The sequence below is a fragment of the Macadamia integrifolia genome, chromosome 2 (genome assembly GCF_013358625.1).
Source record: "Macadamia integrifolia cultivar HAES 741 chromosome 2, SCU_Mint_v3, whole genome shotgun sequence".
In the NCBI taxonomy this organism is placed as follows: Eukaryota; Viridiplantae; Streptophyta; class Magnoliopsida; order Proteales; family Proteaceae; genus Macadamia; species Macadamia integrifolia.
Window position 1 is genome coordinate 15,363,465 of NC_056558.1, and position 19,156 is coordinate 15,382,620.

Sequence of the window (19,156 nt, forward strand, 5' to 3'; positions counted from 1 at the left end):
AGATCGGGTGTCACTGGCAGAGACACAACTGAGGCGGTAGAGGGAGTGCATAAAGAGAGCAAAGAGTTAAGCTTGGTCATCAGATGACGAAGGGTCTGTAATTCCTACTGAGATAGTGATGGATTAACGAGTACATCATCAAAAGTAGTGTTATTAGAAGTGGCTTGATTGGATCGACCTTGTCCACAACCACAACTCCACAAGTATTATTAGGATGTCCATGCAATTTCCAACATGCGACAGAGTTCCTAGAGATTTAGTTCGGCATGTTCCAGTAAAGAGGGTGTGGTGACTAGCGTGAGATAAGGGTGTCAGAATGTAGCTTGAACCGATAAAACCGACCGAAAAAACCCGAACCAAACCAAACTGATCCTTATTGGATTGGTTTTGGACTGGGGTATGTTGGGACCGGCTGAAAACCAGACCAAACTGATCCAACCATTAACCAAACCAAAACCAAACCGAATGAAACCGGTAAAAAAAAGTGATAATGAGGTTATAAATAGATGAATTGATTGTCCATTTTTTATAATATTAGTGAGAATATTTTTTTTTGTAAGGGGAATTGTCACAAATCAATGAATTTGAGGTTATGAATAGGGAAATTGATTTGTAAATTGTAACAATGCTTCCATTGATCTCCTTGTTCACTATACAAAATTAGTTGGATAGTTAAATGAATGATTGGATAGTAGGGTTCATTTTGTGATTTCAATATTAGTTATCTTCTTAGTAATTAGTTATCATTGGTTTCAATATTAGTTATCTTTGACTTATAATGATAGACCATGATTTCGTCACAAATTTAAAGTGTTTTCGCCCAATCTTTCGTCATTGCAGGTTGTGAATGTAAGATTTCATTATGGTTCAAACCCGTTAATAAACCGATCTAAACTAATATTAACCCGATATTGTAAAAACCGAAATAAACTGAAACCAGACCGAACCGAAATCGAAGCTGACCAAAAATTGAAGTTCCTTAACGGATTGGTTTTGGTCTCAGTCTCCCTCATTCCTAGACCGAAACTGAGCCAAATCGACCGATTGACACCCTTAGCGTGAGATCTGTGGGAGGTCAGGGCAAGGAATTCCCAATTACAATTGGGTTACGTCACAGATAGTAATTAAACCATTATTTGTTTGTGCTTATCTTGGATGAGTTAACCAAGAGCATTCTAGACGAGGTCCCTGGTGTATGCTCTTCGTCGATGACATCATTTTAGTGGATCAGAATAAAGCAGAAATTAACACTAAGTTGGAACTATGGAGATCAACTTTAGAAAGAAGAGGTTTTAAGATTAGTAGATCGAAAACAGAGTATACGATGTGTAATTTTAGCCACTTTGTGATGGATAAAGAAATAGTGAAAATTGAGTGGAGAGAGATTCCACAAAGTAACTATTTTAGATATCTGGGATCAACCATAAACAAAGAAGGTGACATAGAAAATGGTGTTTCATAGAGAATCAAAGTGGGATGGATGAAGTGGAGAGGTGCATCCGGAGTGTTGTGTGACTGGTGTGACCGTCTGAAGCCTAAGGGAAAATTCTATAAGATTGTTGTGTGACTAGCTATGATGTATGGGGTAGAATGTTGGGCACTTAAGAAATGTTATATAGAGAAGCTATGTGTAGCTAAAATGATGATGTTAGGATGGATGTGCGGCAAAACTAGGAAGGGTAAGGTAAGTAATGAACATTTTAGATCTGATTGGGAATTGCCCTAATTAATGACAAGCTCCATGAAAGCAGATTGAGGTGGTATGGCCATTCAAAGTCACGATGACTAACTCCTTCCTGTCTAGCGGATGTGACCGTAACTTCGGACATGGTTGCTGATCAGATTTGAGTTATAGACAAATGACCTTAGAACATGTAAGAAATCGTCAGAATCTTCAAGCTCTGCATACCAAACTTTGGTGATAAGACATCAAGAACAATAAAAACCTGAGAGGAGATTTAGATCATCTCAGATAGTAACAAGCCCTTGGTGGGATATTCGCACCATTGAGGGAAAGGTGGTGATAGCGGTTGTTGGCTAGAGGATTCAAGAGGGTGAGAGAGAAAGGTGAACGATAGAGGTGAGAGAGAGAGAGAGAGCCGACTAGGGTTAGGATCTCGATGGTGATCTTAGCTCTGATACCAAGTTGAATTTGGTGAATAGGTTTGTGTTAAATAAACATCGGCTCATCTTTATTTATGATAAGGGAGTGAATATTCTAGAATAGGTACAAGGACTAAAATACCCCTTGAACCCATATTACAACAATATATTAACGTAGTGGCTTGATGGCTTTGATACCATGTTGAAGTGTCCACCTAAAAGTTTAAGCTATTAGGTGGAGAGCCTAGATGTATGAAGTGTCCCCCTCATATGTTGCTCCTCTTTTGGGTGGCAGTACATGTGGCATGTATGGCACCTCTTTTTGGGTGATAGTACATATCTATTGTCAACGTAGTGGGATTGATGGCTTTGATATCATGTTGAAGTGTCCAAAACAAAAGCTTAAGCTTTTCGGTTGGATAATTCAACATAAGCCTCACCAAAACCTTTTTTTGTAGTGTGTCAAATGGTTACTTTGAGAAATGTGATTTTTCCTTTTGGACATAATGTCAGAATCTATGATGTGTAAAATCTAAATTTAGCTGACCAAAATAGTAAGAAGTCATGGGAGGAAAGAATTGGTATAAAATCCCCTTACAATGTTTAACATACATTTCATTAGCATATGTGTTTCTGTTTCCCACATAATTAAAGAACACATAGTCTAACATGAGATAGTTAAGAGTTGTACATTTAATATGTTATGGAAGGACTAGAATTGGTAAAGTGGAGAACTAGTTCCCGTTAGTGGAAGAAGAAGGAAAAGGGAAAAGAAAAAGAAAATACAGAAGAACAAGTTGTGTTGGTGGTGAGGTTCTATTTTAAAATCGTTCATGCACACATAGGTCACCTAGTGGCCTCCTTATCGCCTAAGTGCTTAGGAAGGCCCTCTAATGGCTTCAGTCACCTAGCGCTTTGAAAACTGTGCTTGACTCTGATCACCCTCGCACCTATCATGACATTCAAACTCATTGTTAGGGTAGATAGTAACCAACGATTACTCGATCAACACCCAATTTTCGAGGGGTCTTTTGATGGAATTGAACTCCTATATGTCGTAAAAAAGAAGGGGGGAGTTAGAATATGAGGATGGAAAGAGAACAAGAGAGTGGAAGGTTGGAGAAGAAGACAATGGTAGAATATTGTCTGTTAGAGAGAATGATCTCTACCACACTTATATTACTTCAGTAATTAGATGTAAGAAATTGAACACACTTCCCTTGGGAGGTAAAAGGTACAAAAGAGAAAATACAATATAAGACAAGAAGATAATAAACCTATTCCTAAAGTTCCCTTATTAATAAATTCCAATAGTCCCCTTTAAGCTGGAGAGTAAATGTCATGTATTCCCAGCTTTCATAAAGGATACTGAAGTGGTGAGAGATGATCCCTTTGGTGAATATGTTTGCCAATTGATTATTTGTCTTCATAAAAGGGGCGCAAATGTAGCCAGAGTCTATCTTCTCCTTGATGAAATGCTGGTCCACTTTAATGTCTTTTGTCTTGTCATACTGTATCAGATTGTGAGCGATGATTATCTACTTTTTTATCACAGTAGAGCCGCATATGTCTTTTAGTGTTGAACTCCAACTCCTGGACCAATCGTCTTAACTATTTGAGTTCACAAACTCTATAAGCCATTGCCCTAAATTTTGCCTCTGCATTTGATCCAGCCACAAATGTCCAATAGCCCGACGTAGGCCGCTTGTCTGAGATTCTAGCCTAATTAGCATTTGTGTAGCCTTTTATCCTCAAGTGGTTGTCTCTAGAGAGGACTTCAAATATATGAGGAAGCGATATACAACATCCACCTACCCACTCTTGGGAGCATGCATAAACTGGCTTACCACTCCCATTTCATAAGTAATGTCTAGGTGAGTCAATGACAGATAGATAAGCTTCCCCACTAGTCTCTGGTATTTCCTTGTATCAACAAGGTAAGGACCACAATCTTCTCTTAGCTTGTGATTCTGCTTAATAGGAGAATTTGTAGATTTACAACCCAACATCCCTATTTCTTTCAATAGGTCCAGCACAAACTTTCTTCAGCATATGTTTATTCCTTTCTTACACCTTAACACTCTATTTCCCAAGAAATACTGTCTTAGATCTTTGATTTCAATTGTTTGGCCAAGTAGGTCTTCAGCCTATCTGTCTCAGCCCTGTCATATTTAGTCACCACAAGATCATCAACATAGACAAATAGAGTTATAATATTACCTATCACCTTAGTGGGTAAATAAGGTGTGGTCAGCTTGACTCTGAGAATACTTATTCTTCAAAATAGCTTGCCTAAACCTCTCGAATCAAGCCTTTGGGGATTGTTTGGGACCATATAATGCCTTCTTAAGGAGACACATGTGCACTTCCTCCTCTAAAGTCACCATAGAGGAAAGCATCCTTCACATCCAGCTGATACAAGGGCAAATCTATATTGGCCACCAATAATAAGAGAACCCTTATCGAATTATGCTTAGCCACAAGAGCAAATGTGTCTTAATAGTCAATCCTACACACCTGATTGTACCCTTTGGCCACCAAGCTTGCCTTGTATCTCTCATCAGCAACATCTGATTGGTACTTGATTGTCTAGACCCACTTGCACCCAATTGGAACTCTCCCCTTAGGAAGATCAAACGGTTTCCAAGTACAATTCTTCTCAAGTACCATCATTTTTTCAGATATGGCTTGCTTTCACTTTGGATTAGACAGGGCTTCAGTGACATTTTTGGGAATGAAAATCGCGGAGGGAGTAATAATAAATGCAATACCTGTAGGCATGGTTTAAAATATCGGTATGTATCGGCCCTTACTGATTTGATACTATTGATAAGATACATGGAATATTTAAAATCCTTTTGTATCGATATGTATCCTATGATACATACCGATACGCACCGATACATATAGATACTCTATGGAAAATTAAAAATCCAGGTAAAATGTACGTTTCGGTGCATGCTCTACGATCATATAATGGCCAAGATGAGTCATTTTTCAGAAAAACACGATTTTTAAGGGGGTTTTGTTCCAAAGTTGCTGCCAGCCATTTTTCTTTCTAACTAAAGCGGAAATCAAGGTTGGGAACAAGGATTTTATATTTATGGGACAACTACAAACCTTGGATTCTTAGTGCAATATTCTCAATTTAGTGTTTATGCATAATATATTATATATAGCTTTTTAAAACTACTTTTATGCAAAAGTGTATAAAAAAGTGTTTCCTATCCATTTATGTGCTTATTTTTAACATATCTCCGATACAATACGATACCTTCCGATATGTATCTTAATTTTGTCCGACTGATACGGTGACCGAAATCGATACTTTAATCCTTGCCCATAGGAGAGAAAGCATCATAGGAAACAAATTGGGTTGTAGGATTAGTGTAGGCTCTTTTTCCCTTTCTTACAATAATCAGAAGGTCTAACTCAAAAGGAAGAGAAGGAATGTTATTTGACTGAGGAAGGTGGATCCAAATATGAATCTTGGCAGGTCTTCTTTCTCGTTCTTTTGTACACAAGTAACTCCTTCTCATTTCCAGAACCACCACTTGAATGATCACCAATATCAATAATATCCACCTCTTTGTGTTTTCCAATATCAAGTATAAAAGTGGGAATAGGAAAGGGTGGAAGAAAGGGCATGACATCAGTAGCCTCTGCACTCTTTCTATTTTCCCCTTGAATAAGATACTGATGAGAAGAAAAGAAAGGTACAAAATTCAAAGAAGATAACAACTTTGGAGAGAAGCCTCCGGCAGAAAGAAGGGTGACAACAGTTATAGCCTTTTGTGGTTGATGAGTACCCAAGGAAAATGCATACGAGGGCTGTGGGGTCAAGTTTAGTCCAAGCATACTTATTAACATGGACATAACATACACACCGGAACAACTTGGTGGAAGAGAAAAAGTGGAAGCTTGAGGAGTTAAGGTTTCCATAGGTGATTTGCCATTCCTCTCCATAGCAGATTTTCCACTAAGGAGTTTAGTGGGCATGCAATTGATGAGGAAGGCAGCAACAAGAAGGGCATCAGGCCAAAAAGTCTTAATGACTTGCATGCCAAATAGTAGACTCCTAGTGACTTCAATAAAATGGCAATTTTTCCCCTTAGCTACCCCATTTTGTTGGGGTGTGTCAACACATGCAAGCTGATGGATAATGTCATTATCAGTAAAAAAGTTTTAGAGTCTACCATACATGTATTGCCCCCCTTTATTAGAATGAAAAATTTTAAATGCGAGTATGAAACTAAGTACAAATCAGCTGATAGAATCTTTTTAAGGCATCATACACATTGCTATTATGTTTCATTAAAAAAAGTCTAAGTGGATCTAGAATAATCATCTGCAAATGAAACAAAGCACCGATAACCAAATAAATTAGTAGGAGAGGGTCCCCAAACGTCATAATACACAATATGAAAAGGAACAATAGATCTATTACCATAATATGGATAAGAAGAATGACAATGTTAAACAAACATACTTGGTTCACACTGAAAAATATAGGATGAAAAAAAAGAAGAAAACAAATATGGTAATTGTTTTTTCATAACAAAAGAGGGGTGGCTCAAACGTTGATGCCAAAGCATCAAAGAATGCATAGTATTGTATCACTCTGTCCACACACATAGGACTAAGCAATGGGCAAAGTAGGTGTGTGGGGTTCAAAGAGGTAAAAAAGTCCTTTCTCCCCACGCCTATTGCTAATAATCCTCTTTATCACCAAATCTTGAAACAAACCTGAGGGGGAAAAAAAGTGACAACAATTCAAGGATTTGGTAAGGTGGCTAACAAACAAGAGATTAGTGGCAATTGAATAGGCAGTTAGGCACAACCTTTAGGAGAGATAGAGTCATAGGATACAGACTTGGCAATTGGTTTACTGCATGCCCTTTTTTCTCTTTCTGACTGTAATTAGAAGATCTAACTCAAGGGATAGGTATGAATATTACATGGATTAAGTTGAGGATCAGAAGGGAATTCTTGGTAGGTCTTCTGATGTCTCCTGTATACAAGTAACTCTTTTTTCTTCAGCCCCTCCAGGGTCCTGTCTTCCCCTTGTGTTTTTATTCATAACAACTCCTCCTGCTTCACGTTCTTAAATAGTTCCAACTTCTTTCACAGATCCTACTGTAGGCTTATCCATATCAGAAGCAAAGTACAGAATCTTGTTCGAATCTGTTAGGAAAGGACAAGAACTCTGGTAAGATGGAGAGTCTATTCCAGTTGGTGGAGGAACAAGAAGGAGAATGAAGAGAGAATGGAAGATAAGGGACAAAAGACTGTTGGTTAGCGACCCACACAGTATCACTATTTATATGTGTAGTAGAAAATTACAAGTATGCCCCTTACAATGCTGATATTACAACTAATGACATAAAACACAAAGTTCCATGTATACCTTTATACCCTTATATACTACTATTCTAACAGAGATTGGTTGGATTGCTCTTGACACAGGTTGCGGGTGGTCCCCCTATTTGAAACAGTGAATGACTTGAGAGGAGCTGGTTCAGTAATCAGGAAATTGTTATCTATTGACTGGTACCGTGAGCACATAATAAAGAACCACAATGGACACCAAGAGGTGCGTGTTATGATAATGTTGGAAGGTGATTCTGATTTGTCAAATCCTAAAACAAGTTGTGGAACTTACACTTTCATTGTGGATAGGTCATGGTTGGGTACTCTGATTCTGGTAAAGATGCTGGGCGCTTTGCTGCAGCATGGGAACTTTACAAAGCCCAAGAAGATGTTGTAGCTGCCTGCAATGGCTATGGAATAAAAGTTACCCTCTTCCATGGGCGTGGTGGGAGTATTGGGCGTGGTGGTGGCCCAACTTATCTTGCAATACAGTCCCAACCACCTGGTTCTGTGATGGTATGTGCTCCTCTATGTTTAGTTCAGATACTTGAGTGTCTGATTCTAGGTGCCCCATAAACTATTTGGTAAGGTTTGAATTTTTCCCTTGATATCCAAATAGTAAAAGGATAAGTTCCATGCATTCGGTCTGGGCCCAAGTATATTGGATTGCATCTCCCATTTTACAAATATGCCCGCATTCTGATTTGGACATTCTGAAGTATCGTTTTTCCTTTTTTCAGCTACCATTCATTTGACTATTTAGTATATATATGATGGCATAAGTTCAATAAGATTTTCTTTCATGATAAGCTTCTAATGATGGTCCACCATTTTGTGGTAAGTGGACAGTTGGTTTTTGCCAGTGACCATTGATTAGTTGTACCCCTTATGGATTCACCACATGTCAGATTTCAGACTCAAAATCAATCAAATGTCATCCATCTATTGTACATGCATCCTTCTGTTTGTCAGCCATCCTTGTACGTTTATGCACCCTGTCATAGTTGTTACATTTTCAAAGCTTTATTTTACCAATTGGCAAAATCTATCGTTGAAACTTGACATGTAGGCAGGGGACCTTGATATCTGCCCGTCCACAAGATTTGGACTCATCCCTTCTGCCATGTGGTGGATATTTGGTCTGTCATGAGAAGCTTATCAGTTTTGGTTGTCCTGGGTAATTTTGACCATGTGGTGGATAGTTTTATAATGTTGGCTTTATTTCCTTGGCTTGTCCAAAAAACCTAGTGTTTGTGTTCCAGTGCATTTGTTTAGTAGTTACATTATGTACTAACAAAGGTCTCCATCTACCATGGCTGGAAGCGATAATGGATTCTTTTTCCTTTTTAATTCCTGGTATTTGTAGGGTACACTCAGATCAACGGAGCAAGGGGAGATGGTGCAAGCTAAATTTGGATTGCCCCAGACAGCTGTGAGGCAGCTGGAGATATACACAACAGCTGTGCTGCTTGCAACCCTATGCCCTCCACAGCCCCCTAGAGAAGAAAAATGGCGTGGTGTTATGGAGGAGATATCTAGAATCAGTTGTCATCATTACCGGAACACTGTATATAACAACCCAGAATTCCTTGTGTACTTCCAGGAGGCTACCCCACAGTCTGAGCTTGGTTTCCTTAACATAGGAAGCCGACCCACAAGAAGAAAGAGCTCGACTGGTATTGGACATCTTCGTGCAATACCATGGCTATTTGCATGGACCCAAACACGGTTTGTGCTCCCTGCTTGGCTTGGTGTGGGTGCTGGCCTAAAGGGTGCATGTGAGCGGGGATGCACAGAGGACTTAAAAGCTATGTACAAAGAATGGCCTTTCTTTCAATCTACCATAGACCTTATAGAGATGGTACTGGGGAAGGCTGACATCCCTATAGCCAAGCACTATGATGAAGTACTAGTATCACCAAGCAGGAGAGAGCTTGGTGCTGAGCTAAGGAGGGAGCTACTGACGACAGGGAAGTATGTGCTGGTGGTTAGTGGGCATGAGAAGCTCTCTGAAAACAATCGGATTTTGAGGCGACTTATTGAGAGCAGGCTCCCATATCTCAACCCAATCAACATGTTACAAGTGGAGATACTGAGCAGGTTGAGATGTGATGATCATAATAATAGACTCCGGGATGCATTGCTTATCACCATAAATGGAATAGCTGCTGGCATGAGGAACACAGGTTAAGTGCTATATGTAAGCTTCAATGGCAGAACAGCTCAAATGAGATACCCTGATCCAGCTGGATTTGTGCTTTCTGTTTGCTTATGTGTGTCAGTGTATTATAGGCATGAGACTGAACATAAAGAATTCATTTATGAACAGAAGGGCTTTAGATCATTATATTTATGATAAAGGCCATCATACCAGCTTAAATTAGCACCATTTGCTTTCCTCGAAGCCAATTGTTCAGTGGGTTTATTGTGAAACAAGTGTCTGACTGTAGAGCCTGATTTACGTCGGATCGTTCGATCTATATATAATAGTATGGACAAACAATAAAATCGTCCAGAAAACTGATTTTTTAAGAAAAATGGAGTCAAAACCGTACAATACAGCAGAGGCTAATACTGTGTCGGTACAACGGTACGGACAAACAGTTAAAAAAAAATCCAAAAAAATGATTTTAAAGAAAAATGGGGACATAACTGTCTGATACAGACTGATCCCACCCGAACTATTTCTGTATTGTATCGGTATTGGCCTACCAATGCGGATTACTAAAACCCTACTGTAGAAGAAGAAACTTAAACTTCCTGTGGAGTTTTCTTATCTGCTGTTTTATCATGGATGCAGGAGCATGACACTCCACCACTCCCTCCCCCCCCCCCTCCTCCCCCTCTAATTTTTCTTTCCATTCTAACTAGAAATATCCTTGGCCCGGATGATAGCTGAGGTCTAATTCAATGGTCCAAACAGAATGAATCTTATCAAGTCAGTCATGGCTTTCATTCCAACCTACTGGACTGTATACTCTTACATTGGATAAGCTAGAGTCTCATTTCTGGTGTTCCAAAAATAAACCTAATGGTCTAACCCTTAAAGCATTCGACACAATTTCTACACCCAAACAATTTGTGGGATCGACGACAACATCAGAGGGGGTGAATTGAAAATTTAAAGCAAGGAGAGAGAAGGAGATTTACAATGGTTAGGGAACCTTTCCTACGACGATGCCCAAGGAGATGCTCACATTCCGAGGCTTATCTACTGACTCTCAATTGCTTTACCGGGTAGCAATCAAAACCCTTACAAGTAGATTTTCGAATTGACTAACTACCAACTGTGATTCTACTTGTGTAGGACAAACCTTCCACACAAGGAGAAAATCATAACTTTTTGAATGAAAACAGAGGATATGAAAAATGCCTCTTAGGCAAGATAGACAAGTTAAAACACACACTGTCTAAACCCTTAAAACCTAAAGATCAATTCAAGTTCAAGTGCTAAAAATGTTTATTGTCTTTGATCTACTTTGAAAAGTCCCACAAGTCTCTTCCTATATATATATATATATATATATATCTGAATGTAAAGGAAGAGATCACCTAGAATGAAGATGTGTCTCATCTTATCCCACTCCCAAGGTTCACCTCAACACCCTTGGAGCTTTAATCAAGCCTATTGGACAAGTCATAACCTCCTTGTGTTCTTCCTCACAAATCCTAGGTTTGTTGGGTGGATTCTTTCTTCTTTCTTCACAAGCCGTTGATGATTTGATGATTTCTTGCAATGCTTGAAGAATGCCTCTTAATAGCACAAATTAATGGATGGTGTTAAGAGCCATATTCTGGGGCATTTCTCCTCTTTTCTTTTCTCTTTAGTTTGCAGTTCTCTCTATTCTGGGGCATTTCTCCTCTTTTCCTTTCTCTTGAGTTTGCAGTTCTCTCTTCTCCCCCTCCCCTATATATCCCTGAGGCCACATAAAAAGCCAAGGAGGACATAACTAAGGGCCCATTTGATTTTGTTTCTAGAAACGGTTTTTGCGTTTTTCTATCCCAAAAATCGTTTGATTTTTCTGTTTCATTTCACTTGTTTTGGAAACAAAAATAAATATTTATGCCTATTTCTGTGTCTGGAAATAAGAATGGAGAAACAAGTTAAACTTGTTTTTCTGTATCTAGAAACAAGTGGGAGTGACAAAAATTGAGAAAAACCCGATACTTCACTCGACCTACCCAAATCCCCAACCCATTGTTGAAACTTCTCGCTATCCAAATGCGGTGATTCCAACCTGGTTGTGCGAAGGTCACAGTTTCAGATTGCCTTCATCCTTCTGAAGCTCATTTCCATGAAGCATACCTGCAACTCCAACGTCATGCCTTCACTCCTGTCTTGAACTCGACTACACTATTGAAAACGTTTAGGGAAACAGAAAAACCAAACACCTTTTTGCATTTTCAAAAAGTCGTTTCTTAGCACAATAACGGCAAAAACTGTTTCTCCTGCTTCTAGACACAGAAACAGAACAAACCAAATCAAACGGGCCCTAAGTTCGCTCATGTGTTGGAGTGTTCAACACTACGAAAGGATCATCATCAAGAATGCATCAACCAACATGACCTCTCCGTTGATATCTCTTCAAGTGCCAAACTTAATGTTATGAGTGCCGAGTTCATACATTTATGCATGCTCCACTAGACATCGAGAGTGCATGACCAACATGTAATCTCCATGTTGAACTTGGGATTATTTAGGATTAGTGACATTCCACCGGGGCAAAAAAAAGAATTAGCGACAATCATATTAGATAATGATTACAAGATCCACAGCTAAAAACAGAGTGATTCTTCCAAATAGGTGCAATTTATCTCAATGACAATCCGTGGACTTTGTAGTGAGATTTTTTCTGCATCTGTTGTTTTAGGATATCACTGAATATGAAAAAAAAAAAAAAATCCAAATCTACAGTGACACCAACCAAACTCCAACTCCCCTGTGCCTTGGGTATGAAAACACATAAGCTGTCTCCCATTTTTTTTCCTTTACATGATCCATGGCTAGATACAGAGCAGAGTTGAAGTCCACAATGGCTGGTGCATCCCCAAGTTCTTATGTACAATACTAAAGGAGAACCCATGTATGACAACAAAAGAATGCTTGCCAATGGTTCATGGAAACAACAGAGACTACAGTTAGCTCTCCAGGCTCCGATCTGAGTCAGATTGTTTAGGGGCAGTTGTCCCACCATTCATTCTAGCACGTGCCTCTGCAAACATCCTCTGCTGCTCTGCCAAAGCTTCTTCCTCGGTCATCTCAGCTACACCACCCCATTTACCACCTCTCGGTGAGTCCTGTTTGAGATTTTGGGACCAGAATATAGATAAATAATCAATCTTATTAAAAAAATATATTTAGAAACCAAGTGAGGAGAAAAAATGAAAGAAACACACCAGAGTCTCAAGCTTATGTTGCTCATATGCAGCATAAACTTCCTCAATGTACTCCCCAAAGCCGAGAACCTGATCCCATAATATCATCGAACACCATTACACATAATATTAGTCAGAAATGTAGAAAATTAGGGTCTGCACTGCGCACAGAGCTTACTTTATTGGAAAATTCTATATCAGCCACCTTGTAAATTTTGTTCCAATAGTAGATTGCAGGTGCAGAAGATACATACAAGGATGCAAGGACATACATGGGACATTATTAGATTAAATTTGTGTTTGAAAGTTGACATGTAGCCAATCCATAGGGTGCACACCTAATCCATGGTCAGTTGCCCAAAACTAACTGTCCATGTTGCTCAAAATGGAGGACAGGTAATCTTATCTGAATGAGCAAGGTAATTGGAATTAGGCTATCCAGAAATTATGTCCCCCTGGATGGCCTAATTCCACAATCCTCTTGAGTTTCACAGTGATTTTATAGCACAGTCACAATAACAATATAGCACAGTCACAATAACAATCATTCAAAAGGTGTGTAATGCAGGAGTAGATTACAAGAAACTAACCCCCACAATTTATAAACCCCAAATAAGATAAATAGGACCGGGAAACAAAGAAATAAGACCATCAAATAAATCCCTAAGGATACAATACCAATACAGGAGCAAAACCAGCCCAAAACCCAACCCGATAGGAGAAAGAAAGACTTGCAATATGGCCGGACAGAGAGAGGTACGGCCAGGTCTATAGGGCTCCATTTGAGCTGCACTCTTGGGCGTAGGTAGTCCCTAGGAAGGGTACAAAAACCTAAAAATTTGAACGACTTCCGAGAGTCGGTTGCTAAGATATTCACTTTTTTGAAAATCAGACCTCGGAGAGAGAATTTGTCAGAATTATGCAGGGACAGCAGCACAGCAGTATCAGATGGTCTTCCAGGGATGATCGATTGGTCTTCTTACAATGTAGAACCAGTCCTCCAAATGACTTACAGATCTGATCCCAGACTTGGCAGTAAAGAGGATCGATTGACGTCAAGATCAAAGATTCTTTGAGGGGCAATCTTAGGATCAGGTCTGAGATCTTTTAAATCGATATGGCAGTAACAATGAGCAAACAGAAAAATACTTCCAGGAAAATAAGAAGAAAAACAAGACGGAGGGTTGAAAAGGATGAAAGAGATTAAAGGAATGGATATCTCACCCCTCAGGTTTTGTGTATCACACCCCTCAAAGGTTTAGGTATCTCACATCTCAATAACAATTTTTTAGCTAAAGAGTAATCACTCAATAATTCATTCATTCAAATCTGAGAATTGATTACATAAGCTGCTCCTCTATTTAAAGAGGGCAGAATAACAATCTTAACATAACTAGGAGCTAGTTTTCAAATAGGACTAGACATTCCTAGTAGGACTGGGAGTCTGGGACTCATAATAAGACTAGGACTAGAACTCCAACTCCAACATGAAGTAGGTAACTAACTAGTCATTCACTAATAGGGAAACCTAAACTGACTCAAACTGAAATAACAAAGGAAATAGGCTCAAAACAGGACTCTAACTAAAGTAATGAATTAAATCCCGTTTTCCTATATTCTACCCATATTTTAGGTCCATTAAAGTGGTCAATCACGAAGAAAACCCATGGGATCAGAGGCCCAACACATACATAACCCAACCCAAGGCTTATTTGCAATAAAATAAGCCCATTAAGTGATTTATCTACATCAGTGTGACTTCACGCTATGGGAAACTAAGAAGGTCACCATTTTGCGATGTGTGAAGTCACACAATTTGTGGGTTATGACGAGCACAAACTGCAAGTTGTAAGTTGAACTGAATTGTGACCTAATGATTCCACCACAGAAATATCCTATCCACAAATGGGAAAACAGATATACACATAGGCATGAACCCTTAGAATTTTATATGGAGGTACTCGCATATGCATTTGCAGCAAAATTATCTGTCAGAAGAAACGGCAGAGAAGACATAACATTGCATGCAACAAGACAACATCAAATAGGAATGGGGAAAAAAGGTGTGTTCTGTAAAGCACCTCTAAAGCCTTGAGGACATGCTCTGGTGCAATCGTTCTCTTTTCTTCTCGACTACATACTTCATTAGACTCTGAAGAAATGAGGTTGATAAATTCTGCAAGAACATCAATGCAAACATGCAAAACCATAGACTTGTAAGACTTAGAAAGATAATCAGAAGCTAAAAGGTTCTTTTCACAACAACCTAATAATGCTCAAGGAACATACAGTAATATTTTCTACTAAAGAGCTGGGAAAAAAAAAATTGTTTGGACCAGCATATTAACTTCTCGTCTCTTGGATCAACACAGAAAGGATGTCATAGTGAAAAAAGGGACATGTGGAAAAGAAAAATTAACAGGTGCTGGACTTGTAAAGCCACACAGCGGATAAATGACAGAACAACCCACAATTCTTTCAAAAGGCTATCCCCATACATGATGAAAAAGATGAACCACCATAGAACTGGAAACAATTAAAACAATTTTACATGATGTGTATGGTATACCAGAAAACAGACATTGAGGAGGTTCCAACCAACTATTCAAATCAGGTTGACCTTAAAAAATAATAATAATAACAAAATAAAATCTTAGCCGACTATTGTATCCCTAAATTCAGTTATATCAGGACCTAAATTAGCTATTATTTACACTTTAAGTTTGTCTTTAAAACATCCCAACTAATGGAGCTAAACTGACAAGGACATCAGAGGAGATGCAAACGTATGCAACCACATGTCACTTCATTATGGCTAGATGACCAGCATTGTGTGTAGTTATTTCATTATCTTCTTGTACTTTTATTTGGGGCCAGACTATCTTATCTTGCTGCTGTGTTCTGTTGTAGTTATATGGGTAGTTGTTGTAGGAAATAACTGTTTAGAGGTTTAATATGTAATTATATAGGTAGTTAATTTAGGAAACACCTGTTTTTTTGTTGTGTAATGTAATAAGGCCCTCTGCACTCATAATGACATGAATGAATGAAAGATTGAAACTTGTGAGATTACTCTATTCTCCTGCAGCACGAGTGACTCTATGCAACTCTTGGAGTGAATCCAAGATGGTGTGAACCTAAGCCTCCTCTCTTCCCTACCTCTTCCCTCTTATGCTACCACTCTCTTCCTCTCCCCTACTCCTTTTCTACCACTACCTATTTTCCCACATTTGTCTTAAATTATAGCCACAAACACAATGGGGATTCATCAATTAACAGCAAGAAGGCAGCACTGACAGTAAAGGAAGACACAATGTGGAGATCTTTTTTGTGGGCTATATAGCTTTCTATAAGCCTCCTTAGTAGGTAGATAGCCTCTGTCATGGATCTACCTGGCATAAATCCAAACTGGTTCTTCAAGATCTTAGTTTCTTTTCTCAGGCGGGCTTTAATAACCTTCTCCCATAGTTAGTATGACTCATCAGTTTTATGCTTCTATAGTTATTGCAGCTCTGAATATCTCCTTTATTTTTGTACACCGGGACTACGATGCTTCTCCTCCAATCTTTGGCATCTTCCTTGTGTTCACAATCTTATTAAACAACTTGATTAACCAAGCAACATCACACACCCCTAAGGTTTTCCACACTTTAATTGGGATATCATCTGGGCCTGGTGTCTAGTCCACTTTCATTTTTTTCAAGGCTTCTTTAACTTCTTCCACATTGACCTTCCATACATACATATGACGTCTGGGGTCTTGTTGAGTAACACCATCTTCAGGGTCATTTATACTCGAACTATCTCCATATAATAGGAAACCAATATACTCATCCCTAATCATCCAATATATATACTCGTCCCATCTCTTCACAATGTCCTCATCCCTTATCAATACTCTTCCATCATCATCTTAGACACATCTCACCTGGTAGAAATCTTTACTCTTCCTTTATCTCATTTTAGCAATCTTATATATAGCTTTCCCCATTCTTTTGTATTTAGGTTAATATACAGATCCTCGTATTTCTTCGTCCTAGCCATCCCCACAATCCTCTTAGCTTCTTTAAGTGCATCAAAATACATCTTCTTATGTTTAGAATCTCTAGTCCTTTGCCATGTCTTAAAACAATTTTTCTTGGTTTGAATAGCTACTTTCACTTCTTCATCCCACCACCACGTCTTTCGAGGGACCTAACAAACTACCTTTCGCTTCCCCAAGCATTTCTTTGGCAACCCTCTTAATACAAGTCATCATCTCATTACACATCACATTGGTGTCTCCCTTGCATTTCCACTTTCCTCGTTTGACCACTTTATCCAAAAAAGTATTTAGGGGTTCCCCTTTTAATCTCCACCACCTTATCTTAAGGCACATAGGTTCCTTCCTCTTATGCTTTTGTGCTCTGAGGTACATATCCAACACCACCAGTCTATGTTGGGTGGTTAAAGTCTTTCCAGAGATAACCTTGCAGTCCTTACATAACCTTAACCTTGCAGTCCTTACATAACCTTTTGTATACCCTTTTTGTTAAGAAGAAATCTATTTGGCTGGCATGATTCCCACTTTTGTAGGTAACTCAGTATTCCTCTCTTTTTTGTGAAGAAGGTATTCACCATTAGAAAATCATAAGCTACCACAAAATCCAAGAGTGAGGTCCCCTCCTCATTCCTCTCTCCAACGCCATAGCCTCCATGAACACCTTCTAGCGCCCATTAACCCTTTAAATATTAGTAACAATAGGAGAGGCTTAAAACAAATGCCCTATAGTGAAATCCAAACTACATTAGGATATCCACAATTTCCAACCTAGCTAGCACACGTGTAGGATACAAGAAATGCAAATAAAGCAAGTGATGGAAATCCTTAAAATACTTGCAAAGTGCCAAATCTTGAATCCGGGTGGAATCTTTGTCAATACGACCGATTCTAAGTTCATTAGAATCTTCAACAACCCCTTTGCGAAATGGAAATTGAATGCATGTTGGGGGAGAATGAGTTTGGAGATTCTGTAGTTAGCAGGAGCATGTCCTCAGTATATTCTATCAAACAAGTGATAAAAATGTTGCCAACAACTCCAAAGGAGGAGATTATTGCATATTGATTTTTCTTGTTGCCAACCTTAAACATGTGCCAGTGATGAGGTGGCCAGAGGTGATGATGTGTGGCTGTGCACGATCACTATGATGTTCTAGTAATGTTAAGAGGCATGTAACAAGTTGCATGTGTGAAGTTGAAGCAGCGAGTGAAAGACCTTTCATCAAAAGTGAAGAATCATTGGTTTATTCAATGGTAGCATGTTTGAGGGAATTTTTGAAAATTTAGATGAAAATTTTGGAAGGAGGCATGTAAATGTAAGTTGGAAATCTTTGAGCGGTGAGTCCAACACAATTAGAATCGCTTTGATCGAATATCAGAGTAGAGAAAGTTATGACATGTTCTTCACGCCAACTTCTAAGCTGAAAATGACAATGTCTTACATATTACTTGGTTCAAACCCATTTTTAAGATCCATGCAATGCACCCGGATTGATGATGTCTTCATGAAAATTGTAGTCCTCCGAGTAGTCTGTAAGTAAGAAAAAAACTCATGTCAATCAGAGTCAAACGAAATATGGCCATTTCCATGGAAGAGGTGCAATATCCCAGCATGTAGTCGACTGTGCGTTGGATTTGGTCGTTTGTACTCGTGACGAGTTCATTTCACTTGACTTCGACTCAAGTTTTGAGCATCTTCTTGAAAAAATTGGAGGTAGGTTATTCCTAGCAAAGTCGTAGATTTTTAGTTTTCTTTCAGATGAGATAAGAATCAACTCAATTGGATTTATGCATAAAATCAATGAGGAAAGGTCACTCCACCTAAGTATATTTTGGTTTGAACTGATTGGTTAAACCATGGACAATTTTTGGGGTTTTTTTTTTTTCTTTTAAAGTGGATTATAGAGCTTTCATACTTTAACTTTTCAAGAACAAAAAGGAGAAAGATATCTTATAAGAAAAAAATGAGAAAAAAAAGAGAAAATGAGAGCTTGTGACTGCATTGAAGTGTCTCCAGCAACCATTTTTTAGTGCCATTGACTTGTATTGAAGTCTAAAGGTTTGTTGGGTTTATTAAAACTTCCTTGCAAGAAAGAGAGAAAGTCAAGTAAGAGAAGAAGTCTTTCTCTCTTGTTGTGTTTGGTTTGAATGATTCTTTAATGCTTCAAGCAAGGTTATAAAGCTTCATTAATTGGGATTTAGTGTGGTGGTTATGTTTATTGATGCTCTATTGAGAGCTTCTTTGTAAGAAAGCCAAGAAAAGGGAAA

General features: G+C 38.7%; 2 protein-coding genes across 2 annotated transcripts in view; one reads left to right on the forward strand and one right to left on the reverse strand.

Annotated features, from left to right (window-relative positions):
* LOC122088283 (phosphoenolpyruvate carboxylase 4-like) overlaps positions 1-9,877 on the forward strand; it is a 44,752-nt gene extending 34,875 nt beyond the window's left edge. The window contains exons 18-20 of the mRNA XM_042657491.1: positions 7,570-7,696; positions 7,783-7,989; positions 8,840-9,877. Coding sequence (XP_042513425.1) covers positions 7,570-7,696; positions 7,783-7,989; positions 8,840-9,664 — 1,159 coding nt within the window. The 3' untranslated portion in view covers positions 9,665-9,877. The remainder of the gene's footprint in view (positions 1-7,569; positions 7,697-7,782; positions 7,990-8,839) is intronic.
* A 2,331-nt stretch (positions 9,878-12,208) lies between these two features.
* Positions 12,209-19,156, reverse strand: part of LOC122089917 (protein Dr1 homolog) — a 13,521-nt gene continuing 6,573 nt past the window's right edge. The window contains exons 4-6 of the mRNA XM_042659695.1: positions 14,931-15,025; positions 12,871-12,939; positions 12,209-12,771 (exon numbers count right to left, since the gene is read on the reverse strand). Coding sequence (XP_042515629.1) covers positions 12,613-12,771; positions 12,871-12,939; positions 14,931-15,025 — 323 coding nt within the window. The 3' untranslated portion in view covers positions 12,209-12,612. The remainder of the gene's footprint in view (positions 12,772-12,870; positions 12,940-14,930; positions 15,026-19,156) is intronic.